At 40.2% G+C, this 22,262-nt stretch overlaps 1 protein-coding gene across 1 annotated transcript in view; it reads right to left on the reverse strand.

Moving 5' to 3' along the window:
* Positions 1 to 3,214: 3,214 nt before the first annotated feature.
* The window catches only part of LOC128667044 (mamu class II histocompatibility antigen, DR alpha chain), a 40,028-nt gene continuing 20,980 nt past the window's right edge, over positions 3,215 to 22,262 (reverse strand). The window contains exons 4-5 of the mRNA XM_053721916.1: positions 7,976 to 8,132; positions 3,215 to 3,952 (exon numbers count right to left, since the gene is read on the reverse strand). Of these exons, the coding sequence (XP_053577891.1) occupies positions 7,984 to 8,132 (149 nt within the window). The 3' untranslated portion in view covers positions 3,215 to 3,952; positions 7,976 to 7,983. The remainder of the gene's footprint in view (positions 3,953 to 7,975; positions 8,133 to 22,262) is intronic.

A 22,262-nucleotide genomic window follows, 5' to 3' on the forward strand; every position in this document is an offset into this window, starting at 1 on the left:
CAGGAGGACTCTGGAAATTTGTTCTCCTCCTGAAGGGAGGTTAGAACTTCAGGGCTCTTCAGTGCTGGCCTTTCTCAATAAAACAAAGTTTTTTTCTTATTTTCCAAACAGAAAATGTTACAACTGTGGCATATATTAATATCCAAATGGGAAGTAGCCTGTATTCCTTTTTTGGCAGAAAGAATTAATTGCACAATGTCAGCTTTTCTCTTTCGGCTAGTCAATCTTTTTATCTGGGGGAATAATCTGTACATCAAGTGGTATTCTATCAGATAGTAGACTAATAGGGTCTCCCTAATGTAGATAAAATTTCAAGGTTCATACTGAGATCCAGAGATACTGAAACAGATTCAGTGGATGCTCTAATAGCTCCTTGATCATTTCAGTTTGCTTCACCTTTCTTCCTTACAGTCCTGCTGCCAAGAGATCTTTTGGATCATACAAAAGCAATCATCAGTATTTTTGATTCTTCTACCCTGGTCACACAGGTCTTGGTTTGTGGACCTGATTCAGATGTCCTATTATTTCCTGTGGCCTCTTCCCCTGTAGCATGATCTTCTATCTCAAATTATGGTTTATCTGACAGTTCTTTAAAAGGTATATTTTCAGCCCTAACAGTTGTTTTTCATGAGAAGATTGCAGAACTTCTGGACATTCAATGATTCAAAAATTCATTAGGTAGGATTCAGTCTGTTATTAAGCCTATTCCTACTCTTTGGAATTTAAATGTGGTTCTTAGTATTCTGCAAGTTTTTTCTTTTGATCCAATGCATCCTATATACATATTTTTCTTTTATGGAAAGTGTTGTTTCTTCTAGGCATTTTATCTGCTACGGGTTCAGAGTTACCTGCTTTTTCCTGTGTCTCTCCTTAACTTATCTTTCTCCAGCAAAAAACTGTTTTAAGAGCAAAATTTGATTTCTTACCTAAGGTTGTTTTTTCGGAATCTATAATTCAAGAGTTTATAGTATCTTTACTTTTTTTCTATAATCAAAAGTAGAAGGAGAGTTTTCATTCATATTCTGGATGTAGTAGGAGCCTTAAGATTTATCTTCAGGTTTAGGGCTGCAACAACTAATCGGTAAGATTGATCATAAAAATAGTGAATCTCATTATCAATTAGGTGGTCTGCAATTAGTTGGTCAGTTGCATGGCACCAGCTGCTTCACTCCAATGAACTCCTGCTCATAGTATTATGCAAAAAATGGGATTTATTCTTTTTTTTTTCTATCCAATTAATCGACTGTTTATTATCCGATTAATTGTATATAAAAAGAAAAAAAGAAAAATTAAATACCATTTTTGCACAATACCATGTGCAGAAGTTCATTGAAGTGGATCTGCTGATGCCGTGATCAATCTTACTGATATTTTTTGCATCCCTATTCAGGTTACTACGGTTTTATAGTCTTTTCATTCATTTTCAGGTTCTCATAAAGACCAAATAGGTTTCAGCTGTCTCATTAGCATTGTGATTAAAATACCTGATTAACAAAGCTTACTTGGAGGCAGACAACAACTTGATCATTTTTACATACCTTTACTAAACTTTATCTTTTAATTATATTTTGCGTCCTCAGAAGCAGGTTTTTGGTAGGTAAGTACACCAGACAGCAGTGTCCGGAAAATAGGTTACTGCCTTCTTCAAATCTTTTTCTTCATCCCTTCCAACATTACGGGTTGAATCCACAGCTTGGGTATTTGCTCCCATGCGTAATGGATTGTGGACTCATTTTGGTGAGAGTCTATTAGCCCTGCCCAGGTTACACTAAATTTTCCCTGTTTTGTCCTTTTTTTACCTTTCTATTTCTCCTGCTTGGCTAAATGTAAGACTAAGATACCAGTGAGGTAGGAGGGATGAAGTCCTCTTAAAGATTTGGAATCTTTGCCTCCTCCTAGTGGACTCTCACCATTACCGTAATGGATTGTGGACTATCACCACCATGAAAGAAAGGTATCAAGAAAGCATACATTTTGTTTTGCTTCATTAAAGTGACATAAGAGGTTACATTTCTATGAGACATTTAAATAAGCAATTTTTTTTATTTTATCAGAAAATATGTTTCATATACACAGAAAACCTGCAGATGAAGCCCATTGCTACATCTAAACCTCTAAACAACTTGAGATTTTAATATAAGATGTATGGTTAATTGCAGTCAAACAATTTTGCATTATAATTGATTATTTATTTTGTACACTTTTCAAGTAATAAATGTAGATGTTCTCTTCCTCAGAACTGGAAATGGACACAGCAGACTTCCCAATTTACTTCATAGCTTTCCCTTATTGACTTAACAACTGCAAAACAATGCATTTTATACTAACATAATGACAGGGGCTAAGTCTTGTCTATTTCAGAAGCAAGCCATTAATAGTAAGGCAAGTGTTGGGTGTAGTTTGCCTAAGCAATTGCAGCAAACCATGGTGTTAATCACTTTAATACTGTTTAGACTTGGATTGAATGCTATCACTAGACAAAAGAAATGTCTTGTAATTAAAAGGGGTTTACTTTCCCTTTATTTCCCATACCCAGTCATAAGCTATTTACACAATGCTATTATATACTTGCAAGCAAAGCACTACGTCATATGAAAAATATCACTGTTATGCCAGAACTTAGTTTTATTTGCCTCTAAGCATAGATGTACAGCCAATTATTTCACCTGTGCAAGCAGTACCCTTCAAAAACATATTTGGTAAGGTATGTTTAATCAATTACAACATTTTCCAAACATATTTTAATCAAAATAATGCAAAATGTTACCTTTAAACCTTATTAAAAATCAGATATTGCAAATGTGCTTTATTCAAAATATTTATTGACATTAAATGGATATTCTAGTGTACAAATTTAATTCTCTATTGCGTTAGAGTAGAATATTTTTTTAAATTCAATTTTCTTACTATAAGGTAGATCACACTCCGTTAGAAAAACCTAATGATTTTTTTTAACAGAAAATCACTATTATAGTCTATAGTGAGTTTTGGAGATGCATTCCAAATATTCTGGTCAATCAAAATATTTATCTAATGATTTTTATAAATAATTCACTATTATAGTCTATAGGGATTTTTGTAAATAAATAATTTGAAAAGCTTTTCTAAAGGATTGTGATTTACACCAATGTTTTAGCTAAAACGCTTTCCTAGATTTCAAAAGCTGTAGAAAATGTATTAAATGAGAAAGCTCTAAATACACATAGCAATGTAATCCTATTTAAACGTCTTTATTTCATAACTCTTAGAATCAAACATTCAAGACAATCCATTACACTTATATACATAAATCAATACATAGAGAAAATACACTGTTTAATCTAATTATTTAGGCCTTTTGTTGTCAATTATTGATTAATTAGAATTGTATGTATTGTTATTTTGTACTAAATTCTAGTATTGTGTGATATAGCAATGTTTAATATACAGGGCCCTTGAGGAGCAAGCTTGCTCATGCAAGTCTACTTGGCACAAGTTTAGAACCAGTGGTCATTAACGGTCCCTGCTCACGAGCGATTGGTCGCGTGAGACAAGGGACCGGTCCTGCACAAGAAAATACTTGTGCAATGTTAAATGTGGGCAGCAGACTCTGTAGGGAACCTTGTCCTTCCATGATTTGATAAACTGAGCTGTTTCTGGGGAAACCAAATGTATTCTGTACCACATAATTACTCTAAAAACATCACAATCTATATGTTTACCAAAAAAAAAATATGGTCATCTTTAAAATAACCACTTTAAAAGTATATGGCATTGAAGGATATATAAAGCATTCCGTCAACTAAGTAAATGTGTCCCTAGATGTTAATCTGTTTCAGTAATTGATGCAGTTGAATAATAATGATGCGCTTGTTGAAGAAGAATCATAAAAACTTTATGCAACTAGAGAAGCAAATGTTCTGGCAGCCCACGGTCGCTGAGGATGTGACTGAACATGATTCTAGGCAGGTACCTGAAACAAAATACGTTATAGAGATTACCTATTGGAGGAAACTGTATTAAGAATGTTTAAGTGACAGTGTACTGCAAGATTTTCTGCCGTTTAACGTGTTTATATTTCATTCCATTTTACAGACTAGAGTGTATTAAGATAATTATTTTGCGAGCTAGCAAAGGGGTATATTGCAGCTGTTAGCACTCATAGGGAAGAATCAATCGCAATTGATTTTAACGCACTTCCGGATAACGCGTCTTTAGAGCTCTGGTTAACTGTTATGCATTGTACAGTACAGTAACACTTATATTAACACTGTCTGATAATTATTTCTTAATAAAATTATTGCACAGATAAGTTTTAAGTGTTCAAAGTTATGACATGTAAAGTGTTAGAAAAAAAACAGGCTGCAAAGTGCTTTTACAAAGAGATCCATTGAAACACATTTAAAAATAATAATATATATATACTAGGCGATAAGCCTGCCCAGAGGGCAGTCTATTTAAAAAAAAAAATACAACCCCCAAAAATTACAAAAAATAAAAAATGTAACATTACAGATAAAAAATAAACAAAGCTATCCAAAATAAAAAAATTAAACTTAAAATAATACCCCTATAAAAAGAAAAAACCCCCCCCAAATAAAAACACCCCCTAATCTAATACTTAAAGTGTCAGTAAACATTAAAAATAATGTTATATAATTCTGCACATAGTGCAGAATTATATAACATTATATTAGCGCAAACGTTTTAAAACAAAATTTCCCCTTTGAATTTTTAAAAAAACTGCTGTTTTACAGACCCGCTCTCTGTGATCTTCTGAGCGGGTCTGTTTTTTTCAAACAGCGCATCGGGCCAGCTGTATAGTCACAGCCCGGCCTGACCGCGCCATAGCACTAAGTGCAGCTCGCTCCTGCTCTGTCAGACAGCAGGAGCGAGCTGCACTTAGTGCTATGGCGCGGTCGGGCCGGGCTGTAACTATACAGCTGGCCCGATGCGCTGTTTGAAAAAAACAGACCCGCTCAGAAGATCACAGAGAGCGGGTCTGTAAAACAGCAGGTTTTTTTTAAATTCAAAGGGGAAATTTTGTTTTAAAACGTTTGCGCTAATATAATGTTATATAATTCTGCACTATGTGCAGAATTATATAACATTATTTTTAAGGTTTACTATCCCTTTAACTACCAATAGCCCTTAAAAGGGCTTTTGTAGGGTATTGCCCTAATTTAAACAGCTCTTTTACCTAAACAACTTAACAATTACCCCCTAACAGTAAACCAGCCCCACCCACCAAACCCCCCAAAATAAAAAAAAATGAACACTAAAAAAACCTAAACTACCCATTGCCTCTAAAGGGGCATTTGTATGGGCATTGCCTTAAAAGGGCATTCAGCTCTTTTCCAGCCCATTAAATACCTAATCTTAAAAAAAAAAAAAAATCCTAACACTAAGCCCCAAATAGGTACTCACCATTCCTGAAGTCCGGCGGAGAAGATCTTCTTCCAGGCAGCTCCATCATCTGCTATCTTCATCCAGAGCGAAGGCGGCACGGTGCGGAGCTGGGGATCCTCAGCGGTGGTTCTCACCGGCGGTGTTGAGCGGTGGTGCGGAGCTGTCTTCCCCGAAGCGTGGATCCTCAGCAGTGCTCCTCAACGGTGGTGGTCCTCGAAGGCGGTGGCAGCAGTCCTCGGCGGCATGGATGCTTCTCTTCATCCGATGTCCGTTGTACACTAAAGATTGAATGCAGGGTACCGCAATCAATTCAGTGTGCGACGGAAGATCGCATGAAGAGCAGCCTCCACACCGCTGAGCACCGCCGCCATTGAAGACCGCCGCTGAGTATCCAGACATCGGGAAGACAGCTTCACACCTCCGCTCCGTGCGGCCTTTGCTCCAGATGAAGATAGAAGATGATAGAGCCGCCTGGAAGAAGACCTTCTCCGCCGGACTTCAGGAACAGTGAGTACCTATTTTGGGATTAGGTTTAGGCTTTTTTATTTTAATTTTTTGGGTGTTTTTTTTTTTTAGATTAGGGTTTTTTTGGGCTTAAAAAAAAGCTGATTGCCCTTTTAAGGGCAGTAAAAGAGCTGAATGCCATTTTAAGGGCAATGCCCATACAAATGCCCCTTTAGATTAGTTTATTTTAGTTTTAGTTTTTTTTATTTTGGGGGGTTTGGTGGGTGTTTTTTTACTGGGGCTATTGGTAGTTTAGATTAGGGGGATTTTTATTTGGGGGGGACTTATTTTCAAAGGGGTTAGGTATAAAAAAAAATGTATTTTTGAAAATTTTGTTTGTTTTTTTCTGTAATGTTAGACTTTTTTATTTTTTGTAATTTAATGTTAGTTTTTTTATTTTAATTGTAATTTAGTAGTAATTGGGGTTAATTTAGGGGGTGTTAGGTTAGGGAGCTTAGTAATTAAATTAGTTATTTGCGTTGTGGGGGGTTTGGTGGTTTAGAGGTTAATAGGTTAATTAGGTTGATTGCGATGTGGGTGTTTGGCAGTTTAGGGGTTAATAGGTTAATAAGGTTTATTGCGATGTGGGGGGTTGGCGGTTTATGAGTTAATAGGTTAAATAGGTTTATTGCGATGTGGGGGTTTGCGGTTTGGGGGTAATTAGGTTTATTGTGATGTGGGTGGTTGACGGTTAAGGGGTTAATATTTTAATTATGTTATATGCGGATTATGGGTTAATTACTTTATTGTTTTGCAATGTGGGGGTTGACTGTTTAGGTGTTTGTTAATACTTTGTGCTGGAGTTTTTTTTTTGTTATACTTCGTGCGGGTGGTTACGTGTTTTTATTTTGGTTACGTGCTTTTTAGTTATTTAGTGCAGGCGGTTGCGTGTGGTGTTTTTTTTTAAAGCTTTGGGTTTGCCTACCCAGCATCCAGGTAGATTCCGAAAATGGCAGGGTGGTGAAAGAATCCACCTTAGGTTTGCTTTCACCACCCTGCCATTTTTGGAATCCACTGGGATGCAGCGGCAGGTGGATTATTTTGGCTGCGCGCGCAGCCAACATTCTTTTGGCTGCCTCGAGCAACCAACATTCTTTTGGCTGCCTCGTGCAGCCAACATTCCTTTGAGGATGTGTGCGCAACTGGCGACACCGACGGACGCTTTACAAACGCGATTATAGTATAGATGTGTGTGTATCTTAACATATACATATAAATACCTGTACATTAATATATATATGGTTAGTGTAAAATTCCTGTCAAAAGTGCCAGATTGTATTTGTGCAGGAATAGGGGTGTTAGTTTCCTTGCTCTATTCACTTCTATAGGGGAATATGTTAATACGATTGTGGTATTGTAAGTTTGGTTTTTTTTGGCGTGTCGGGTTAGCTCAAGTGTGAAAACTTTTTGCTTTCAACTTGTTATTGGTGCTCTACCCGGTGGGTGCAAAAAAACAATTTCTAGAGGACATAACAAACAAGCATATTACATAACGCGACACTAGTAATCTAGTCTTAAATTGTTTACAAATAACTCTTTTACCTTTATACTTTCATTTGAAATAGCTGGTTTTGCCTGTTGTATCCTTGTTTTAAGACTATCAATTTTACACTATTAAGTACGCTCAAAAAGAGTTACATCTGTCTATTTAAGGTCTATTTAATTTCTTTTTAAACGTCTAATAAAAGCTATTGCTATATATTACACAGCATTATTTTGTTCAGATTTGTTAAAGGGACAGTCAAGTCAAAATTAAACATTCATAATTAAAATAGGACATTCAACTTTACTTTTATCATCAAATTTGATTTGTTCTCTTAGTATTCTTTGTTAAAAACTAAATTTAGGTAATTTATAAGCCATTGAAGGCCGCCTCTTAACAGTGCATTTTGACAGTTTCTCACAGTTATACACTGCTAGTTTGTGTGTGCCATATAGATAACATTGTGCTTACTCCCATGAAGTTATTGATGAGTTAGCACTGATTGGCTAAAATGAAAGTTTGTCAAAAGAAAACAATAAAAACAATTTTGGAGTAGACTGTCCCTTTAAGCTTGGAAATTATAAGTAAGCACGATCTCACCTGTAAGGTCAGTGACCTCTTCCTCGGCTTTTGTTATTTTTTATTCCTTTAATAATCAGAACCATACCAGCAATAATTCCGATGATTCCCACAGCCAGTCCCAAGCCACAAATCATATTTTCTACTGCCTCTGATTCATGAGAAGGGACCTCAGTTACTAAAGGAAAAACAAATATACAAGGTTACTTTATGAAAAGTACATTCAGTTTAGGCGCCAATTCTATGGCAGATGTATTTATATTTTCCAATCTCCTGTGTCTCTAAGGGTAGAAAAATACCACTATAGTTTATAAGTTAGGGGTTAAACGTTATTAGGGGTTAAAATTTGTACTTGTCCGATGTAATTTATAGTGGACTAGTAGAAACTAGATAAAAAAAATGTAGCACACCAACGGGCAGGTTGTATTACTTCCCTCCCTTATAGGCAAATTAATTTGTATTACAAAAGAAAGTGAAAGGAAGGGAAGCTTTGTAAGTTCTGCTATGATAAGATATAGAGATTACAGTAAATACATTAAATACATGGGTGTCTGGGAGGGTATCAAATATCCAAGCCATCACACCCACTTGATTTACTGATTGAACCACTGTTTTTAAAATGATGTGCACCTTATCCATACATCAGACAACCATCCCATGCTGCACATGTTTGCTACTAATATAATAATTGCATGGTAAATTTTATTTCCCTTGCCCCCCCCCCCGAAAGATTTCTGTGGGAGCGCATAAGTACGTCCAATTTAATTTATGTTATCGGCTACTTTGGGGGTTTTGGTTTTACAATTTTCAAATTATGCACGTCATGAACTTATATTATTGGTTATCAATATGGAGTATGTTAGCCACCATGATTTACTTTCGCATTGGCCTTGTGTCTTTTACTATTGCAGAGGTCTTTACAAAAACACTGTAAAAGCCTACTTGAAGTGTCTGAAATACCGGTGTCACATAGCTCCTGCACTTTTATCTGTAGCGCCATGCATATCTGGAGTAGTGATGTCGCGAACTTAAAATTTTCGGTTCGAGAACGGCGGACTCGAACTTCCGCAACTGTTTGCGAACGGGCGAACCGGGCGAACCGCCATTGACTTCAATAGGCAGGCGAATTTTAAAACCCACAGGGATTCTTTTTGGCCACAATAGTGATGGAAAAGTTGTTTCAAGAAGACTAACACCTGGACTGTGGCATGCCGGAGGGGGATCCATGGCAAAACTCCCACGGAAAATTACATAGTTGATGCAGAGTCTGTTTTTAAGCCATAAAGGGCATAAATCACCTAACATTCCTAAATTGTTTGGAATAACGTGCTTTAAAACATCAGGTATGATGTTGTATCAATCAGGTAGAGTAAGGGTTATGCCCGCTTCACAGTGACAGACCAAACTCCCTGTTTAACGCACCGCAAACAACCGCAAACAGTCCATTTGCACAACCACGAGATAGATAGATTTGATAGATACATAGATACATAGATTAGATAGATAGATCAATAGATGCAATATACATTTGATAGATACGATAGATATATAGATTTGATAGATAAATAGATAGATTTGATAGATATATAATTTCCCAGACAGAGAATTACAAGACGTGCCGTCTGGGACCCATGGTAAGGTTCCCAGAGGCAGTTGCGGCGCCAGGGGACGTGTATATGGCATGGATTTTAGGAACCGGGAGATGGAAAAAGATGCTTGGTCGGTCCTCCTACTTCAAATTTGGGGCACTGCGCGTGCAATCTACTGTGCCACCAGATATGAGTGGTGTTAAGTAGTACTATTCTGATCAGTTTAATACCTGTTACTCCCCCTATCGGGGGAGGTGTATATGGCATGGATTTTAGGAACCGGAAGATGGAAAAAGAGGCTTGGTCGGTCCTCCTACTTCAAATTTGGGGCACTGCGTGTGCAATCGTGGCCGGACTTTTAGCCGACGGCCATTTGGCCGATGGACATTTGTCCGACGGACATTTGGCCAAAACACAAGTGGCTGTCACAAAACAGTCCGGCCACGAGATAAATAGATTTGATAGATAGATACATAGATTACATAGATCAATAGATGCAATATACATTTGATAGATACGATTGATAGTTAGATAGATTTGATAGATAGATAAATAGATAGATTTGATAGATATATAATTTCCCAGACAGAGAATTACAAGATGAGATGGGACCCATGGTAAGGTTCCCAGAGCCAGTTGCGGCGCCAGGGGAGGTGTATATGGCATGGATTTTAGGAACCGGGAGATGGAAAAAGATGCTTGGTCGGTCCTCCTACTTCAAATTTGGGGCACTGCACATGCAATCTACTGTGGCAGCAGATATGAGTGGTGTGTTAAGTAGTACTATTCTGATCAGTTTAATACCTGTTACTCCCCCTATCGGGGAAGGTGTGTATGGCATGGATTTTAGGAACCGGGAGATGGAAAAAGATGCTTGGTTGGTCCTCCTACTTCAAATTTGGGGCACTGCGAGTGCAATCGTGGCCGGACTTTTAGCCGACGGACATTTGGCCGACGAGCATTTGGCCGACGGACATTTGGCCGAAACACAAGTGGCTGTCACATTTCAGTCCGGCCACGAGATAGATAGATTTGATAGATAGATACATAGATTACATAGATCAATAGATGCAATATACATTTGATAGATACAATTGATAGTTAGATAGATTTGATAGATAAATAGATAGATTTGATAGATATATAATTTCCCAGACAGAGAATTACAAGACGTGCGGTCTGGGACCCATGGTAAGGTTCCCAGAGGCAGTTGCGGCGCCAGGGGAGGTGTATATGGCACGGATTTTAGGAACCGGAAGATGGAAAAAGATGCTTGGTCGGTCCTCCTACTTCAAATTTGGGGCACTGCGCGTGCAATCGTGGCTGGACTTTTAGCCGACGGACATTTGGCCGACGGACATTTGGCCGAAACACCAGTGGCTGTCACAAAACATACCGGCCATGAGATGGATAGATTTGATAGATAGATATATAGATTACATAGATCAATAGATGCAATATACATTTGATAGATACGATTGATAGTTAGATAGATTTGATAAATATATAATTTCCCAGACAGAGAATTACAAGACGTGCGGTCTGGGACCCATGGTAAGGTTACTTCCTTTTGCACAATCGAGTACAGGTTGGGGATTGCCTTTTGTGCAAAGAAATTTCGGCCGGGTACCTTCCACTGCTGTGTCCCCTATCAGGGGATGTGTATATGGCATGGATTTTAGGAACTGGGAGATGGAAAAAGATGCTTGGTCGGTCCTCCTACTTCAAATTTGGGTCACTGTGCGTGCAATCTAATGTGCCACTAGATAGGAGTGGTGTGTTAAGTAGTACTATTCCTATCAGTTTAATCCTGTTAAGTGTCTTTTTTTTTGGTTTTGTTTTTGAAGCCACAGTGCAGCACCAGAGGCCAGAAAAATTTGGCATGTACACATGCCTGAAAAATTAGGTATTGTTGCAGCCGCTGCTGTAGCAGCGGCCAGAAAAATTGATGTTTGTTTCCCAGGCAGAAAGTGCCCTAAAACATTGCGGCTTGAACCCTAGTTGGTGGCGGATAAGTCACGCAAGTAATCCTGCATTTGAAGATAAAATACAGCAGTGTGTGGACCATTTTTAGCCCAAGGCAGCTCATGTCATCGGGCCTTTTTTACTCGAATGTATCACCCACTGTCAGTCCCTTCGGGATCCATCCCTCATTCATCTTAATAAAGGTGAGGTAATCTAGACTTTTTTGACCTAGGCGACTTCTCTTCTCAGTGACAATACCTCCTGCTGCACTGAAGGTCCTTTCTGACAGGACACTTGAAGCGGGGCAGGCCAGAAGTTCTATTGCAAATTGGGATAGCTCAGGCCACAGGTCAAGCCTGCACACCCAGTAGTCAAGGGGTTCATCGCTCCTCAGAGTGTCGAGATCTGCAGTTAAGGCGAGGTAGTCTGCTACCTGTCGGTCGAGTCGTTCTCTGAGGGTGGACCCCGAAGGGCTGTGGCGATGCATAGGAGTTAAAAAGCTCCGCATGTCCTCCATCAACAACACGTCTGTAAAGCGTCCTGTCCTTGCCGGCGTGGTTGTGGGAGTCGGAGGATTACTTTCAGCTCTTCCCCTGTTAGATTCACGTTGTGCTGTGACATCACCCTTATATGCTGTGTAAAGCATACTTTTTAATTTATTTTGGAAATGCTGCATCCTTTCCGACTTGTTGTAATTCGGTAACATTTCTGGCACTTTATGCTTATACCGGGGGTCTAGTAGCATGGACACCCAGTACAGGTCGTTCTCCTTCATCTTTTTTTTACGAGGGTCCCTCAACAGGCATGACAGCATGAAAGACCCCATTTGCACAAGGTTGGATGCCGAGCTAGTCATGTCCCATTCCTTGTCCTCAGTGATGTCACTGAAGGTATCTTCTTCCCCCCAGCCACGTACAACACCACGGGTACCTGATAGGTGACAACGAGCACCCTGGGATGCCTGTTGTAGTTGGTCTTCCTCCTCCTCCTCAAAGCCACATTCCTCCTCTGACTCCTCTTCCTCACAATCCTCTTCCAGCGTTGCCGCAGGTCCAGCAAGCGATGCTGATAAGGCTGTTTCTGGTGGTGATGGTGACCACAACTCTTCCTCTTCCTCTTCACGCTCATCTACGGCTTGATCCAGCACTCTTTGCAGGGCACGCTCCAGGAAGAAAACAAATGGTATGATGTCGCTGATGGTGTCTTCGGTGCGACTGACTAGGTTTGTCACCTCCTCAAAAGGACACATGAGCCTACAGGCATTGCGCATGAGCGCCCAGTAACGTGGCAAAAAATTCCCAGCTCCGCAGAGGCTGTCCTAGCACCCCGGTCATACAAATACTCGTTAACAGCTTTTTCTTGTTGGAGCAGGTGGTCGAACATTAGGAGTGTTGAATTCTAACGCGTCGGGCTGTTGCAAATCAAGCGCCTCACTGGCATGTTGTTTCGCCACTGGATATTGGAAAAGTGCGCCATGGCCGTGTAGGAACGCCTCAAATGGCCACACACCTTCCTGGCCTGCTTCAGGACGTCCTGTAAGCCTGGGTACTTATGCACAAAGCGTTATACGATCAGATTACACACATGTGCCTTGCACGGCACATGTATCAACTTGCCCAATTTCAATGCCGCCACCAAATTACTTCCGTTGTCAGAAGCCACTTTGCCGATCTCCAGTTGGTGCGGAGTCAGCCACTGATCCACCTGTGCATTCAGGGTGGACAGGAGTGCTGGTCCGGTGTGACTCTCTGCTTTCAGGCAAGTCAACCCCAAGACGGCGTGACACTGCCGTATCCGGGATGTGGAATAGTACCTGCGGAGCTGGGGGGTGCCGTTGATGTGGAGCAAGACGCAGCAGCAGAAGAGGACTCAGCCGAGGAGGTTATGGAAGAGGATGGAGTAGGAGGAGTAGAGGAGGTGGCAGCAGGCCTGCTTGCAAGTCGTGGCGGTGTCACCAACTCCTCCTCTGCAGAGCCACGCATTCCATGCTTGGCAGCCGTCAGCAGGTTTACCCAATGCGCAGTGTAGGTGATATACCTGCCCTGACCATGCTTTGCAGACCAGCTATCAGTGGTCATATGGACCCTTGCCCCAACACTGTGTGCCAGACATGCCATTACTTCCTTTCACACAATCGAGTACAGGTTGGGGATTGCCTTTTGTGAAAAGAAATTTCAGCCGGGTACCTTCCACTGTGGTGTCCCAATAGCTACAAATTTTTTGAACGCCTCAGACTCCACCAGCTTGTATGGTAAAAGCTGGCAGGCTAAGAGTTCAGACAAGCCAGCTGTCAGACGTCGGGCAAGGGGGTGACTTTGTGACATTGGCTTCTTACGCTCAAACATGTCCATGACAGACACCTGACTGTGGGCAGATGAGCAGGAACTGCTCCGGAAGAGAGACGGAGTGGCGGATGGTTGAGAGGGGCCAAGGAGGACAGCAGTGGTTGACGTGGCTGAAGATGCTGGAGCAGTAGGAGGATGGTGGCTTTGAGTTTGTGTGCTGCTTCTACTCATGTGTTGATCCCATAGGCGTTTGTGATGTGCGATCATGTGCCTTCGCAAAGCAGTTGTACCTAGGTGGGTGTTGCACTTCCCACGACTCAGTTTCTTTTGGCACAGGTTGCAAATGGCATCGCTGTTGTCAGAGGCAGACACACAAAAAAAATGCCACACTGCTGAGCTCTGTGATGACACCATTCTGGTGGTGGCAACAGCATGCGTTGATTGGCGTGCTGTCTGGCTGACCCCGGGTGCCGATGCATGCTGTCTGACTGTGCTACTAGCTCCTTGCGACAACCTCCCCCTGCTTCCAACTCATCTCCTCCTACCCCTCCTCCTCTCTGTCTCCCCATCTGAACTTTCCCCCTGTTCTTCTCTTCTAGCGGGCACCCACGTGACATCCACAGACGCATAGTCATCATTAACCGCTTCACTTGTATCTTACAAATCAACAAAGGAAGCAGCAGCAGGTACATCATCATCATCACACCTAACGTCCATGTCTGTAATGCTGCCTGACTGAGACATATCACTGTTATCTACATCCTCTGTCAATGATGGTTGCGCATCACTCATTTCTTTCAACTGATGTGTAAAAAACTCCTCTGACACATCAAGTGAAGCAGCTGTGGTGCTAGTGTTGGTGGTGGCGGCAGGCAGGCGAGTGGTGGTAACTTGAGAGGTGCCCGAAGATAAGTTGGAGGAGGATGGTGCGTCAAGGTTCGGAGCGGAAGCTATAGAAGATTGGGTGTCCTGTGTTAAAAAGTCAACTATGTCCTCCTCAGAACTTTTCGAGTTCATAGGACGTGGCCTCTGAACACTGAGCATTATTCTACGGCCAAAGGGAATCACAGCACCACGACCACGACGGCACCTGCGGGGTGGCCTGCCTCTGCCTGTCATTTTTTTTTAAATGTACACTTACACTACTATTAAACAAGATATGAGTGGTGGCACTGGGCAAGTGGGCACAGTGTACGCTGTGAGCCTGACACAAAAAAGCAGACTGATGTTTCACAGTCCAAAAAGTTTTTATTTTTTTAAATGTACACTTACACTACTATTAAACAAGATATGAGTGGTGGCACTGGGCAAGTGGGCACAGTATACGCTGTGAGCCTGGCACACATGCTGGCAGGCAGGCAACTGCAATTAGATTACACTAGCAGACTGATGTTTCACAGTCAAAATTTTTTTTTTTTACAAAATTTACACTACTGTTACAACAGATATGAGTGGTGGTACTTAGCAAGTGGGCCTGGCACACACGCTGGCAGGCAGGCAACTGCAATTAGATTACACTAGCAGACTGATGTTTCACTGTCAAAAAAGTTTTTTTTTACAAAATTTACACTACTGTTACAAAAGATATGAGTGGTGGCACTAGTTGGCAAGTGGGCCTGGCACACACGCTGGCAGGCAACTGCTATTAGATTACACTAGCAGACTGATGTTTCACAGTCAAAAAAGTTTTTTTTTGCAAAATTTACACTACTGTTACAACAGATATGAGTGGTGGCACTTAGCAAGTGGGCCTGGCACACACGCTGGCAGGCAGGCAACTGCAATTAGATTACACTAGCAGACTGATGTTTCACAGTCAAAAAAGTTTTTTTTTACAAAATTTACACTACTGTTACAACAGATATGAGTGGTGGCACTAGTTGGCAAGTGGGCCTGGCACACACGCTGGCAGGCAGGCAACTGCTATTAGATTACACTAGCAGACTGATGTTTCACAGTCAAAACAGTTTTTTTTTACAAAATTTACACTACTGTTACAACAGATATGAGTGGTGGCACTAGTTGGCAAGTGGGCCTGGCACACACGCTGGCAGGCAGGCAACTACAATTAGATTACACTAGCAGACTGATGTTTCGCAGTCAAAAACATTTTTTTTTTAAAAATTACACTAATGTTACAACAGATATGAGTGGTGGCACTTAGCAAGTGGGGCTGGCACACACGCTGGCAGGCAGGCAACTGCAATTAGATTACACTAGCAGAATGATGTTTCACAGTCAAAAAAGTTTTTTTAAAAAAAATTTACACTACTGTTACAACAGATATGAGTGGTGGCACTAGTTGGCAAGTGGGCCTGGCACACACGCTGGCAGGCAGGCAACTGCAATTAGATTACACTAGCAGACTGATGTTTCACAGTCAAAAAAGTTTTTTATTAAAAAATTTACACTACTGTTACAACAGATATGAGTGGTGGCACTTAGCAAGTGGGCCTGGCACACACACTGGCAGGCAGGCAACTGCAATTACATTACACTAGCAGACTGATGTTTCACAGTCAAAAAAGTTTTTTTTTTAAAAATTTACAATACTGTTACAACAGATATGAGTGGTGGCACTAGTTGGCAAGTTGGCCTGGCACACACGCTGGCAGGCAGGCAACTGCTATTAGATTACACTAGCAGACTGATGTTTCACAGTCAAAAAAAGTTTTTTTTTACAAAATTTACACTACTGTTACAACAGATATGAGTGGTGGCACTAGTTGGCAAGTTGGCCTGGCACACACGCTGGCAGGCAGGCAACTGCAATTAGATTACACTAGCAGACTGATGTTTCACAGTCAAAATTACACAGGCAAAAAAAAAAAAAAAGATGTTCTAGCCCTAAAAAGGGCTTTTTGGGGTGCTGTCCTTACAGCAGAGATCAGATGAGTCCTTCAGGACTGTAGTGGACACTGAATACCAGCGCAGTTTGGTATCCAATATGCAGCGTAAGGACTTACGTGGCGAAAATGGAGAAAACTTACTCCATTTTCACCTCGCCACAAAAAGCAGCCGTAAGAAGCCTTACGCTGACTATTGGAGCCCCGTAACTCCCTAAACTGGCTGCTAAAATAAACCTAACACCTAACGCATGCGCAATGTCTATCTCCCTGTCAACCGCGATCTTCTAAAATAAACCTAACACCTAACGCATGCGCAATGTCTATCTCCCTGTCAACCGCGATCTTCTAAAATAAACCTAACACCTAACGCATGCGCAATGTCTATCTCCCTGTCAACCGCGATCTTCTAAAATAAACCTAACACCTAACGCATGCACAATGTCTATCTACCTGTCAACCGCGATCCCCCCCCGAAATCCCTAATAAAGTTATTAACCCCTAAACCGCCGCTCCCGGACCCCGCCGCCATCTACATAAACTAACCCCCTACTGTGAGCCCTTAAAACCGCTGCCATCTACCTTATCTATCCCCTAATTAGAACCCCTTACACCGCTGTCATCTACCTTATCTATCCCCTAATCTGACCCCTTACACCGCCGCCACCTATATAAAAATTATTAACCCCTAATCTAATCCCCCTATACCGCCGCCAGCTATATTATTATTATTATTAACCCCTAATGTAAGCCCCTTACACCGCCGCCATCTCTATTAAAATGATTAACCCCTAATTTAATCTACCTACCCCGCCGCCAGCTATATTATTTATATTAACCCTAAGTATATTATAGTTAATATAGGTATTACATTATATATATTAACTATATTAACCCTAATTATATTAGGGTTAATATAGTTAATATAGTTACTATAGTATTTATATTAACTATATTAACTCTATCTAACCCTAACACCCCTAACTAAATTTATATTAAATTAATCTAATTAATTTATAAACTAAAATATTCCTATTTAAATCTAAATACTTACCTATAAAATAAACCCTAAGATAGCTACAATATAATTAATAATTACATTGTAGCTATGTTAGGGTTAATATTTATTTTACAGGTAAATTGTTAATTATTTTAACTAGGTATAATAGCTATTTAATAGTTATTAACTATTTAATATCTACCTAGTTAAAATAATTACCCAATTACCTGTAAAATAAATCCTAACCTAAGTTACAAATACACCTACACTATCAATAAATTAAATAAACTACAAACATCTATCTAAAAATACAATTAAATTAACTAAACTAAATTACAAAAAAAAAAAAACACTAAATTACAAAAAATAAAAAAAAGATTACAAGATTTTTAAGCTAATTACACCTATTCTAAGCCCCCTAATAAAATAATAAACCCCCAAAATAAAAAAAATTCCCTGCCCTATTCTAAATTAAAAAAATTTCAAAGCTCTTTACCTTACCAGCCCTTAAAAGGGCCTTTTGTGGGGCATGCCCCAAAGAATTCAGCTCTTTTGCATACAAATACAATACCCCCCCCCCCATTACAACCCACCACCCACATACCCCTATTCTAAAACCACCCAAACCCCCCTTAAAAAAGCCTAACACTATCCCCCTGAAGATCTCCCTACCTTGTCTTCACCACACCGGGCCGAACTCCTGATCCGATCCGGGCGATCCGGAACAGCCAATAGAATGCGAGCTCATTCTGATTGGCTGATTGGATCAGCCAATCGGATTGAACTTGAATCTGATTGGCTGATTCAATCAGCCAATCAGATTTTTCTAACTTAATTCTGATTGGCTGATAGAATCCTATCAGCCAATCGGAATTCTGATGACGCCATCTTGGATGACGTCATTTAAAGGTACCTCATTCGTTGTTCAGTCATCGTCTGGGATGGATGCTCCGCGGCGGCGGAGCGAAGAAAGAAGATTGAAGATGCCGCCAGAAGAATGAAGACTTTGCTGCCGCTTGGAGGAAGACGTCGCCGGAGGAAGAATTCTTCTTTGCCGCTTGGAGGAAGACATCGCCGGAGGAAGAATTCTTCTTTGCCGCTTGGAGGAAGACATCGCCCGGATCGGATCAGGAGTTCGGCCCGGTGTGGTGAAGACAAGGTAGGGAGATCTTCAGGGGGGTAGTGTTAGGCTTTTTTAAGGGGGGTTTGGGTGGTTTTAGAATAGGGGTATGTGGGTGGTGGGTTGTAATGGGGGGGGGGTATTGTATTTAAAAAGGGGGTTTATTATTTTATTAGGGGGCTTAGAATAGGTGTAATTAGCTTAAAAATCTTGTAATCTTTTTTTTATTTTTTGTAATTTAGTGTTTGCTTTTTTTGTAATTTAGTTTAGTTAATTTAATTGTATTTTTAGATAGATGTTTGTAGTTTATTTAATGTATTGATAGTGTAGGTGTATTTGTAACTTAGGTTAGGATTTATTTTACAGGTAATTGGGTAATTATTTTAACTAGGTAGATATTAAATAGTTAATAACTATTTAATAGCTATTATACCTAGTTAAAATAATTAACAATTTACCTGTAAAATAAATATTAACCCTAACATAGCTACAATGTAATTATTAATTATATTGTAGCTATCTTAGGGTTTATTTTATAGGTAAGTATTTAGATTTAAATAGGAATATTTTAGTTTATAAATGAATTAGATTAATTTAATATAAATTTAGTTAGGGGTGTTAGGGTTAGATAGAGTTAATATAGTTAATATAAATACTATAGTAACTATATTAACTATATTAACCCTAATATAATTAGGGTTAATATAGTTAATATATATAATGTAATACCTATATTAACTATAATATACTTAGGGTTAATATAGATAATATAGCTGGCGGCGGGGTAGGTAGATTAAATTAGGGGTTAATCATTTTAATAGAGATGGCGGCGGTGTAAAGGGCTTACATTAGGGGTTAATAATTTTAATATAGATGGCGGCGGTGTTAGGGGCTCACTTTAGGGGGTTATAGATATAATATAGCTGGCGGCGGGGTACGGGAGCGACGGTTTAGGGGTTAATAACTTTATTAGGTTGCGGCGGGGTACGGGAGCGGCGGTTTAGGGGTTAATAGCTTTTTTATTGTTAGGATAGTGAGGGGGGATAGCGGATAGAGGGTTAGACGTGTCGGGCTATGTTAGGGAGGCGTGTTAGACTTGTCGGGCTATGTTTAGGAGGCGTGTTAGACAGTGCGGGTGATTTAGACTTTAGTCAGGTTTTATAGGCGCCGGCAGTTTCTAACGTGGCGCAAGTCACTGGCGACTCCAAAAATCTGTACTTACGCAGATTTCTGGACATCGCTGGTTTGTGAGACTTGCGCCACTTTAGCAAGTGACGGCGCCGCATATTGGATGGCTCGAGTTGCGAGCTGAAACTGCGGGCGACGTGGGTTCCCTCGCTTGCGCCGCAAACTGCGATCTATATCGGATCGCGCCCTAAGAATGCAGGATCAGAATGAATCTAAAATGGCTGCTGCCCAGGAGCTGGGAGGGTCTGGGAGGTAGTGTCTGCTGCTGATTGGCTGAAATGTGTCTGCAGACTGTGAGATACAGGGTCAAAGTTTACTCAATGATGACGAATAGGGGGTGGATCGAACATCGCATATGTTCGCCCGCCGCGTCAAACGCGAACAAGCTATGTTCGCTGGGAACTATTTGCCGGCTAACTATTCGCGACATCACTAATCTGGAGTTTCAGACAGCTGCTGCCACTCTAACTCTGCCCTGGGGCATTGCCTCACATGCAGTAATCTATATATTTGCAGGGTATTCCAAGTAGTTTTGGATTCTGTCAATCTGAATCTGCGGAGGCTTTAATTCTGGACTACATAATTATCAAGCCCTGTCTCGCCTCAAGCTGATGACCCTTTCATTTTCTAACTATGAGATTACCAAGTCGTCCCCTGCTTTATAACTGCAGACACACTCTGTTCGTGTCCAGTATGTTCCAAATTGCTGACTTTGTCTCTTCCCGTATACAAAATTAGCAACCCCTATACTGCTTCCAAACTGCTAACTCGTTCCTTACTATCAGACCATCAATTCTTGTCTAGTGTCCTTTGAGATGTTGACCTGGTCCATGACAGATTGCATGTTACTTAAAGTGGCATTAAACACTTTCACCTAGATTACGAGTTTTGCGTTAGCCTTAAAAAGCAGCGTTGAGAGGTCCCAACGCTGCTTTTTAACGGCCGCTGGTATTACAAGTCTGACAGGTACAGGTGTACCGCTCACTTTTTTTCCGCGATTTTAGCATACCGCAAATCCCCTTACGTCAATTGCGTATCCTATCTTTTCAATGGGATTTTCCTAACGCCGGTATTACAAGTCTTGGAAAAAGTGAGCGGTACACCCTCTCCTGTCAAGACTCCTACCGCATTTAAAAGTCAGTAGTTAAGAGTTTTATGGGCTAACGCCGTAACATAAAACTCTTAACTAAAGAGCAAAAAAGTACACTAACACCCATAAACTACCTATTAACCCCTAAACCGAGCCCCCCCCCCCACATCGCAAACACTAAAATAACATTTTTAACCCCTAATCTGCCGACCGGACATAGCCGCCACTATAATAAATATATTAACCCCTAAACCGCCGCACTCCCGCCTCGCAAACATTAGTTAAATGTTATTAACCCCTAAACTGCTGTCCCTAACATCGCCGACACCTACCTACATGTATTAACCCCAAATCTGCCGCCCCCAACGTCGCTGCCACTATAATAAAGTTATTAACCCCTAAATCTAAGTCTAACCCTAACACCCCCCTAACTTAAATATAATTTAAATAAATCTAAATAAAATGACTACAATTAAATAAATTATTCCTATTTAAAACTAAATACTTACCTATAAAATAAAACCTAAACTAGCTACAATATAACTAATAGTTACATTGTATCTATTTTAGGATTTATTTTTATTTTACAGGCAACTTTGTATTTATTTTAACTAGGTAGAATAGTTATTAAATAGTTATTAACTATTTAATAACTACCTAGCTAAAATAAAGACAAAATTACCTGTAAAATAAACCCTAACCTAAGTTACAATTACACCTAACACTACACTATAATTAAATTAATTACATAAACTAACTACAATTAAATACAATTAAATTAAATAAACTAAATTACGAAAATAAAACAAACACTAAATTACAGAAAATAATAAAATAATTACAATTTTTTTAAACTAATTACACCTAATCTAATCCCCCTAATAAAATAAAAAAGCCCCCAAAATAATAAAAATCCCTACCCTACACTAAATTACAAATAGCCCTTAAAATGGCCTTTTGCGGGGAATTGCCCCAAAGTAATCAGCTCTTTTACCTGTAAAAAAAATTACAATACCCCCCCAACATTAAAACCCACCACCCACATACCTAATCCTACTCTAAAACCCACCCAATCCCCCCTTAATAAAACCTAACACTACCCCCTTGAAGATCAATCTACTTTGAGACGTCTTCACCCATCCGGGCACAAGTGGTCCTCCAGACGGTCCGAAGTCTTCATCCTATCAGGCCAGAAGAGGACATCCAGATGGGCAGAAGTCTTCAT

This window comes from Bombina bombina, chromosome 7 (assembly GCF_027579735.1).
Source record: "Bombina bombina isolate aBomBom1 chromosome 7, aBomBom1.pri, whole genome shotgun sequence".
In the NCBI taxonomy this organism is placed as follows: domain Eukaryota; kingdom Metazoa; phylum Chordata; class Amphibia; order Anura; family Bombinatoridae; genus Bombina; species Bombina bombina.